We start from the raw sequence: 10,050 nt of genomic DNA, 5'->3' as shown, positions 1-10,050 counted from the left end.
CGTCCTCATCCAGCAGCTAAAAATACTCCTGGAATTCGCAGCCGTCGCCTGTTGCAGATTTTTAACACTGTCCGGCCTGCGGCGCAGACCTGCGATGGACATCAGGTCTAGGATGATCTATGTCCCTGGTAGGGAAGGGGTTAAGAGGGTCTCTTCCCGCCCCGCAGGGTATGATAACATCCTCTATAGTTAGACAGTGTGTGGGGCTGTGACCGCGCAGGTCTCGTGCAGTAACCGTCTGCATTGTGTCGTCTCCGCCGGCCGCTTCTTGCGAGGAGATGAATTTTGCCGTAGGGTTTAAGTCTTTGGGGGGGACACGCAGACGATGGACAACCTGGAGAAGCAGCTGATCTGTCCCATCTGCTTAGAGATGTTTACCAAACCCGTGGTGATCCTACCGTGCCAGCATAACCTGTGCCGCAAGTGCGCCAACGATATATTCCAGGTATGTGCTGCGTAATCTATAGAATACAACTGACTGATATTGTGTTATATGACGGCGGAGGAGCGTTACACAGGGAACGTAGAGATAGACGCGGGTGTCGTGTACAAGGAAATGTTACAGGAGCTGCAAAACCATTCGTGGGAGAGTACAAACCATGAGCAGAAGTCACAAGGAAAAAAAAGAGCGCACGTGACCCCGGCCCGAATAAATCCCCCCCCCCTTCCCTATAACGATATAAACAGGAGAAATGTCACCTAAAAGAAAGGACACCCGGTAAAAAATAGAACGCAAGTAACTAGCCCGTGAGCGAGAGGAAACTATGCGATTACCATATTATTATAAGAAGGCCGATATCCCCAGGGCGAGGGAAGAACTAATGATAAATGGGAGATCCTAAAATCTACTTTGGGTAATTATAGTGCAAAATGTATTCCTACAGGTAACAAGTATAAACAACTAAAATTAAACCCCACATGGCTTACACCTTCTGTGAAAGGGGCAATACATGACAAAAAATACAAATCTGAGGGTACATTTGTAGCCTTTCTAAAATATAAAGAGGTTAATGAAATCTGTAAAAAGGTAATAAAATCAGCAAAATTACAAAATGAAAGGCAGGTGGCCAAGGATAGTAAAACAAATCCTAAAAAATTCTTCAAGCATATAAATGCAAAAAAGCCAAGGTCTGAACATGTAGGACCCCTAGATAGTGGTAATGGGGATCAAGAGAAGGCAGAGTTTCTAAATGGGTTCTTTAGCTTTGTATATACAACAGAAGAAAGAGCGGCTGATGTAGCCAGTGCTGAGGAGCTGATGTAGCCGGTGCCAGTGCTGAGCAGCTGATGTAGCCAGTGCTGAGGAGCTGATGTAGGAGGAGCCAGTGCTGAGGACCTGATGTAGCTGGGGCCAGTGCTGTGGAGCTGATGTAGCCGGTGCTGATGTAGCGGTACCAGTATTGATGAACTAATGTAGCCCGTACCAGTGATGAGCAGCTGATGTAGCCGGTGCCAGTACTGAGGAGCTGATGGATGTAGGCTGTACCAGTGCTGAGGAGCAGATGTAGGCGGTGCTGATGCTGAGGAACTGATGTAGGCGGTGCCAGTGCTGAGCAGCTGATGTAGGAGGAGCCAGTGCTGATGTAGCTGGTGCCACTAATGAGCTCATGTAGCCAGTGCTGAGCAGCTAATGTAGCTGGTGCCAGTACTGAGGAGCTCATGTAGGCTGTGCTAGTGCTGAGGAGCTGATGTAGGCGGTGCCAGTGCTGAGGCGCTGATGTAGCTGGTGCCAGTACTGAGGAGCTGATGTAGCCAGTGCTGAGGAGCTGATGTAGCCGGTGCCAGTGCTGAAGAGCTGATGTAGCCGGTGCCAGTGCTGAGGAGCCGATGTAGCCGGTGCCAGTGCTGAGGAGCCGATGTAGCCGGTGCCAGTAATGAGGAGCTCATGTAGCCAGTGCTGAGCAGCTGATGTAGCTGGTGCCAGTACTGCGGAGTTCATGTAGGCTGTGCTAGTGCTGAGCTGATGTAGGCGGGGCTAGTGCCAATGCTGAGGAGCTCATATAGCCGGTGTCAGTGCTGAGGAGCTGATGTAGCCAGTGCTGAGGAGCTGATGTAGCCGGTGCCAGTGCTGAGCAGCTGATGTAGCCGGTGCCAGTGCTGAGCAGCTGATGTAGCCGGTGCCAGTGCTGAGGAGCTGATGTAGCCGGTGCCAGTGCTGAGGAGCTGATGTAGCCGGTGCCAGTGCTGAGGAGCTGATGTAGCCGGTGCCAGTGCTGAGGAGCTGATGTAGCCGGTGCCAGTGCTGAGGACCTGATATAGCTGGTACCAGTGCTGAGCAGCTGATGTAGGAGGAGCCAGTGTTGAGGAGCTGATGTAGCCCGTACCAGTGCTGAGCAGCTGATGTAGCCCGTACCAGTACTGAGGAGCTGATGGATGTAGGCTGTGCTAGTGCTGAGGAGCGGATGTAGGCGGTGCTGATGCTGAGGAACTGATGTAGGAGGAGCCAGTGCTGATGTAGCTGGTGTCACTAATGAGGAGCTCATGTAGCCAGTGCTGAGCAGCTGGTGCCAGTACTGAGGAGCTCATGTAGGCTGTGCTAGTGCTGAGGAGCTGATGTATGCGGTGCCAGTGCTGAGGAGCTGATGTAGCCGGTGCCAGTGCTGAGGGGCTGATGTAGCCGGTGCCAGTGCTGAGGAGCGGATGTAGCTGGTGCCAGCGCTGGGCAGCTGATGTTGGAGGAGTCGGTGCTGCGGAGCTGATGTAGCTGGGGCCAGTGCTGAGCAGCTGATGTAGGAGGAGCCAGTGCTGAGCAGCTGATGTAGCCCGTACCAGTGCTGAGCAGCTGATGTAGCCGGTGCCAGTACTGAGGAGCTGATGAATGTAGGCTGTGCTAGTGCTGAGGAGCGGATGTAGGCGGTGCTGATGCTGAGGAACTGATGTAAGCGGTGCCAGTGCTGAGCAGCTGATGTAGGAGCAGCCGGTGCTGATGTAGCTGGTGCCACTAATGAGGAGCTCATGTAGCCAGTGCTGATCAACTGATGTAGCTGGTGCCAGTACTGAGGAGCTCATGTAGCTGGTGCCAGTACTGAGGAGCTCATGTAGCTGGTGCCAGTACTGAGGAGCTCATGTAGGCTGTGCTAGTGCTGAGGAGCTGATGTAGCCGGTGCCAGTGCTGAGGAGCTGATGTAGCCGGTGCCAGCGCTGAGGAGCTGGTGCCAGTGCTGAGGACCTGATGTAGCTGGTGCCAGTGCTGAGCAGCTGATGTAGGAGGAGCCGGTGCTGAGGAGCTGATGTAGGAGGAGCCAGTGCTGAGGAGCTGATGTAGGAGGAGCCAGTGCTGAGGAGCTGATGTAGCGGTGCCAGTATTGAGGAGCTGATGTAGGAGGAGCCAGTGCTGAGGAGCTGATGTAGCGGTGCCAGTATTGAGGAGCTGATGTAGGCGGTGCCAGTGCTGAGGAGCTGATGTAGCCGATGCCAGTGCTTATTAGCGGATTTAGGTGGGGTCAGTGCTGAGGAGCTGATGTAGCCAGTGCCGATGTAGCCGGACCAATGCCGAGGAGCTGATGTAGGTGGGCCAGTGCCGAGGAGCTGGTGTAGGTGGAGCCAGTGCTGAGCAGCTGATGTAGGAGGAGCCAGTGCTGAGGAGCTGATGTAGCCGGTGCTGATGTAGCGGTGCCAGTATTGAGGAACTAATGTAGCCCGTACCAGTGCTGAGCAGCTGATGTAGCCGGTGCCAGTACTGAGGAGCTGATGGATGGAGGCTGTGCCAGTGCCGAGGAGCGGATGTAGGCGGTGCTGATGCTGAGGAACTGATGTAGGCGGTGCCAGTGCTGATGTAGCTGGTGTCACTAATGAGGAGCTCATGTAGCCAGTGCTGAGCAGCTGATGTAGCTGGTTCCAGTACTGAGGAACTGATGTAGGCGGTGCCAGTGCTGAGGAGCTGGTGTAGGCGGTGCCAGTGCTGAGGAGCTGATAATGATTATATGAGAGGTGAGGAGAAGTCTGGACAGAGAGGTCGCCGTGTATATAATGATATATTAGAGGTGAGTAGAAGTCTGGACAGAGAGGTCGCCGTGTATATAATGATATATGAGAGGTGAGGAGAAGTCTGGACAGAGAGGTCGCTGTGTATATAATGATATATGAGAGGTTAGGAGAAGTCTGGACAGAGAGGTCGCTGTGTATATAATGATATATGAGGGGTGAGGAGAAGTCTGGACAGAGGGGTCGCTGTGTATATAATGATATGTGAGGGGTGAGGAGAAGTCTGGACAGAGAGGTCGCTGTGTATATAATGATATATGAGGGGTGAGGAGAAGTCTGGACAGAGAGGTCGCCGTGTATATAATGATATATGAGAGGTTAGGAGAAGTCTGGACAGAGAGGTCGCCGTGTATATAATGATATATGAGGGGTGAGGAGAAGTCTGGACAGAGGGGTCGCCGTGTATATAATGATATATGAGAGGTGAGGAGAAGTCTGGACAGAGGGGTCGCCGTGTATATAATGATATATGAGGGGTGAGGAGAAGTCTGGACAGAGAGGTCGCCGTGTATATAATGATATATGAGAGGTGAGGAGAAGTCTGGACAGAGGGGTCGCCGTGTATATAATGATATATGAGAGGTGAGGAGAAGTCTGGACAGAGGGGTCGCCGTGTATATAATGATATATGAGGGGTGAGGAGAAGTCTGGACAGAGGGGTCGCTGTGTATATAATGATATATGAGAGGTGAGGAGAAGTCTGGACAGAGAGGTCGCTGTGTATATAATGATATATGAGGGGTGAGGAGAAGTCTGGACAGAGAGGTCGCTGTGTATATAATGATATATGAGGGGTGAGGAGAAGTCTGGACAGAGAGGTCGCCGTGTATATAATGATATATGAGGGGTGAGGAGAAGTCTGGACAGAGAGGTCGCCGTGTATATAATCATATATGAGGGGTGAGGAGAAGTCTGGACAGAGAGGTCGCCGTGTATATAATGATATATGAGAGGTGAGGAGAAGTCTGGACAGAGAGGTCGCTGTGTATATAATGATATATGAGAGGTGAGGAGAAGTCTGGACAGAGAGGTCGCCGTGTATATAATGATATATGAGGGGTGAGGAGAAGTCTGGACAGAGAGGTCGCTGTGTATATAATGATATATGAGGGGTGAGGAGAAGTCTGGACAGAGAGGTCGCCGTGTATATAATGATATATGAGGGGTGAGGAGAAGTCTGGACAGAGAGGTCGCTGTGTATATAATGATATATGAGGGGTGAGGAGAAGTCTGGACAGAGAGGTCGCCGCGTATATAATGATATATGAGAGGTGAGGAGAAGTCTGGACAGAGAGGTCGCCGTGTATATAATGATATATGAGAGGTGAGGAGAAGTCTGGACAGAGGGGTCGCAGTGTATATAATGATATATGAGAGGTGAGGAGAAGTCTGGACAGAGGGGTCGCTGTGTATATAATGATATGTGAGGGGTGAGGAGAAGTCTGGACAGAGGTCGCTGTGTATATAATGATATATGAGGGGTGAGGAGAAGTCTGGACAGAGAGGTCGCTGTGTATATAATGATATATGAGAGGTGAGGAGAAGTCTGGACAGAGGGGTCGCCGTGTATATAATGATATATGAGAGGTGAGGAGAAGTCTGGACAGAGAGGTCGCCGTGTATATAATGATATATGAGAGGTGAGGAGAAGTCTGGACAGAGAGGTCGCCGTGTATATAATGATATATGAGAGGTGAGGAGAAGTCTGGACAGAGAGGTCGCCGTGTATATAATGATATATGAGGGGTGAGGAGAAGTCTGGACAGAGAGGTCGCCGTGTATATAATGATATATGAGGGGTGAGGAGAAGTCTGGACAGAGAGGTCGCCGTGTATATAATGATATATGAGAGGTGAGGAGAAGTCTGGACAGAGAGGTCGCCGTGTATATAATGATATATGAGGGGTGAGGAGAAGTCTGGACAGAGGGGTCGCCGTGTATATAATGATATATGAGGGGTGAGGAGAAGTCTGGACAGAGGGGTCGCCGTGTATATAATGATATATGAGAGGTGAGGAGAAGTCTGGACAGAGAGGTCGCCGTGTATATAATGATATATGAGGGGTGAGGAGAAGTCTGGACAGAGAGGTCGCCGTGTATATAATGATATATGAGAGGTGAGGAGAAGTCTGGACAGAGAGGTCGCTGTGTATATAATGATATATGAGAGGTGAGGAGAAGTCTGGACAGAGAGGTCGCCGTGTATATAATGATATATGAGGGGTGAGGAGAAGTCTGGACAGAGGGGTCGCCGTGTATATAATGATATATGAGGGGTGAGGAGAAGTCTGGACAGAGAGGTCGCTGTGTATATAATGATATATGAGAGGTGAGGAGAAGTCTGGACAGAGAGGTCGCCGTGTATATAATGATATATGAGGGGTGAGGAGAAGTCTGGACAGAGAGGTCGCTGTGTATATAATGATATATGAGGGGTGAGGAGATGTCTGGACAGAGGGGTCGCCGTGTATATAATGATATATGAGAGGTGAGGAGAAGTCTGGACAGAGAGGTCGCTGTGTATATAATGATATATGAGAGGTGAGGAGAAGTCTGGACAGAGAGGTCGCCGTGTATATAATGATATATGAGGGGTGAGGAGAAGTCTGGACAGAGAGGTCGCCGTGTATATAATGATATATGAGGGGTGAGGAGAAGTCTGGACAGAGGGGTCGCTGTGTATATAATGATATATGAGAGGTGAGGAGAAGTCTGGACAGAGGGGTCGCCGTGTATATAATGATATATGAGGGGTGAGGAGAAGTCTGGACAGAGAGGTCGCCGTGTATATAATGATATATGAGGGGTGAGGAGATGTCTGGACAGAGAGGTCGCCGTGTATATAATGATATATGAGGGGTGAGGAGAAGTCTGGACAGAGAGGTCGCCGTGTATATAATGATATATGAGGGGTGAGGAGATGTCTGGACAGAGAGGTCGCCGTGTATATAATGATATATGAGGGGTGAGGAGAAGTCTGGACAGAGAGGTCGCCGTGTATATAATGATATATGAGGGGTGAGGAGATGTCTGGACAGAGAGGTCGCCGTGTATATAATGATATATGAGGGGTGAGGAGAAGTCTGGACAGAGAGGTCGCCGTGTATATAATGATATATGAGGGGTGAGGAGAAGTCTGGACAGAGGGGTCGCCGTGTATATAATGATATATGAGGGGTGAGGAGAAGTCTGGACAGAGAGGTCGCCGTGTATATAATGATATATGAGAGGTGAGGAGAAGTCTGGACAGAGGGGTCGCTGTGTATATAATGATATATGAGGGGTGAGGAGAAGTCTGGACAGAGAGGTCGCCGTGTATATAATGATATATGAGAGGTGAGGAGAAGTCTGGACAGAGAGGCCGCCGTGTATATAATGATATATGAGAGGTGAGGAGAAGTCTGGACAGAGAGGTCGCCGTGTATATAATGATATATGAGGGGTGAGGAGAAGTCTGGACAGAGAGGTCGCCGTGTATATAATGATATATGAGAGGTGAGGAGAAGTCTGGACAGAGAGGTCGCTGTGTATATAATGATATATGAGGGGTGAGGAGAAGTCTGGACAGAGAGGTCGCTGTGTATATAATGATATATGAGAGGTGAGGAGAAGTCTGGACAGAGAGGTCGCTGTGTATATAATGATATATGAGGGGTGAGGAGAAGTCTGGACAGAGGGGTCGCCGTGTATATAATGATATATGAGAGGTGAGGAGAAGTCTGGACAGAGGGGTCGCCGTGTATATAATGATATATGAGGGGTGAGGAGAAGTCTGGACAGAGAGGTCGCCGTGTATATAATGATATATGAGGGGTGAGGAGAAGTCTGGACAGAGAGGTCGCTGTGTATATAATGATATATGAGAGGTGAGGAGAAGTCTGGACAGAGAGGTCGCTGTGTATATAATGATATATGAGGGGTGAGGAGAAGTCTGGACAGAGGGGTCGCCGTGTATATAATGATATATGAGAGGTGAGGAGAAGTCTGGACAGAGAGGTCGCCGTGTATATAATGATATATGAGAGGTGAGGAGAAGTCTGGACAGAGGGGTCGCCGTGTATATAATGATATATGAGAGGTGAGGAGAAGTCTGGACAGAGAGGTCGCTGTGTATATAATGATATATGAGAGGTGAGGAGAAGTCTGGACAGAGAGGTCGCTGTGTATATAATGATATATGAGGGGTGAGGAGAAGTCTGGACAGAGAGGTCGCCGTGTATATAATGATATATGAGGGGTGAGGAGAAGTCTGGACAGAGGGGTCGCCGTGTATATAATGATATATGAGGGGTGAGGAGAAGTCTGGACAGAGAGGCCGCCGTGTATATAATCATATATGAGGGGTGAGGAGAAGTCTGGACAGAGAGGTCGCTGTGTATATAATGATATATGAGGGGTGAGGAGAAGTCTGGACAGAGGGGTCGCCGTGTATATAATGATATATGAGGGGTGAGGAGAAGTCTGGACAGAGAGGTCGCCGTGTATATAATGATATATGAGGGGTGAGGAGAAGTCTGGACAGAGGTCGCCGTGTATATAATGATATATGAGAGGTGAGGAGAAGTCTGGACAGAGAGGTCGCCGTGTATATAATGATATATGAGAGGTGAGGAGAAGTCTGGACAGAGAGGTCGCCGCGTATATAATGATATATGAGAGGTGAGGAGAAGTCTGGACAGAGGGGTCGCCGTGTATATAATGATATATGAGGGGTGAGGAGAAGTCTGGACAGAGAGGTCGCTGTGTATATAATGATATATGAGGGGTGAGGAGAAGTCTGGACAGAGGGGTCGCCGTGTATATAATGATATATGAGAGGTGAGGAGAAGTCTGGACAGAGGGGTCGCTGTGGATATAATGATATATGAGGGGTGAGGAGAAGTCTGGACAGAGGGGTCGCCGTGTATATAATGATATATGAGAGGTGAGGAGAAGTCTGGACAGAGGGGTCGCCGCGTATATAATGATATATGAGGGGTGAGGAGAAGTCTGGACAGAGAGGTCGCTGTGTATATAATGATATATGAGAGGTGAGGAGAAGTCTGGACAGAGAGGTCGCTGTGTATATAATGATATATGAGAGGTGAGGAGAAGTCTGGACAGAGGGGTCGCTGTGTATATAATGATATATGAGGGGTGAGGAGAAGTCTGGACAGAGGGGTCGCCGTGTATATAATGATATATGAGAGGTGAGGAGAAGTCTGGACAGAGGGGTCGCTGTGTATATAATGATATATGAGAGGTGAGGAGAAGTCTGGACAGAGGGGTCGCTGTGTATATAATGATATATGAGGGGTGAGGAGAAGTCTGGACAGAGGGGTCGCCGTGTATATAATGATATATGAGAGGTGAGGAGAAGTCTGGACAGAGAGGTCGCTGTGTATATAATGATATATGAGAGGTGAGGAGAAGTCTGGACAGAGAGGTCGCTGTGTATATAATGATATATGAGGGGTGAGGAGAAGTCTGGACAGAGAGGTCGCTGTGTATATAATGATATATGAGAGGTGAGGAGAAGTCTGGACAGAGAGGTCGCCGTGTATATAATGATATATGAGGGGTGAGGAGAAGTCTGGACAGAGAGGTCGCCGTGTATATAATGATATATGAGGGGTGAGGAGAAGTCTGGACAGAGAGGTCGCCGTGTATATAATGATATATGAGGGGTGAGGAGAAGTCTGGACAGAGAGGTCGCCGTGTATATAATGATATATGAGGGGTGAGGAGAAGTCTGGACAGAGAGGTCGCTGTGTATATAATGATATATGAGAGGTGAGGAGAAGTCTGGACAGAGAGGTCGCCGTGTATATAATGATATATGAGGGGTGAGGAGAAGTCTGGACAGAGAGGTCGCTGTGTATATAATGATATATGAGGGGTGAGGAGAAGTCTGGACAGAGGTCGCCGTGTATATAATGATATATGAGGGGTGAGGAGAAGTCTGGACAGAGAGGTCGCTGTGTATATAATGATATATGAGAGGTGAGGAGAAGTCTGGACAGAGAGGTTGCTGTGTATATAATGATATATGAGGGGTGAGGAGAAGTCTGGACAGAGGGGTCGCTG

General features: G+C 49.3%; 1 protein-coding gene across 1 annotated transcript in view; it reads left to right on the top strand.

Annotated features, from left to right (window-relative positions):
• Positions 1-263: 263 nt before the first annotated feature.
• Positions 264-10,050, top strand: part of TRIM54 (tripartite motif containing 54) — a 102,635-nt gene continuing 92,848 nt past the window's right edge. Inside the window, 2 exon segments of the mRNA XM_075847432.1 lie at positions 264-303; positions 306-445. Coding sequence (XP_075703547.1) covers positions 279-303; positions 306-445 — 165 coding nt within the window. The 5' untranslated portion in view covers positions 264-278.

The sequence above is a fragment of the Rhinoderma darwinii genome (genome assembly GCF_050947455.1).
Source record: "Rhinoderma darwinii isolate aRhiDar2 chromosome 4 unlocalized genomic scaffold, aRhiDar2.hap1 SUPER_4_unloc_1, whole genome shotgun sequence".
NCBI classification, from domain to species: Eukaryota; Metazoa; Chordata; class Amphibia; order Anura; family Rhinodermatidae; genus Rhinoderma; species Rhinoderma darwinii.
The sequence above is the reverse complement of the archived record's forward strand: the minus strand, read 5'-3'. Positions and strand labels throughout refer to the sequence as shown.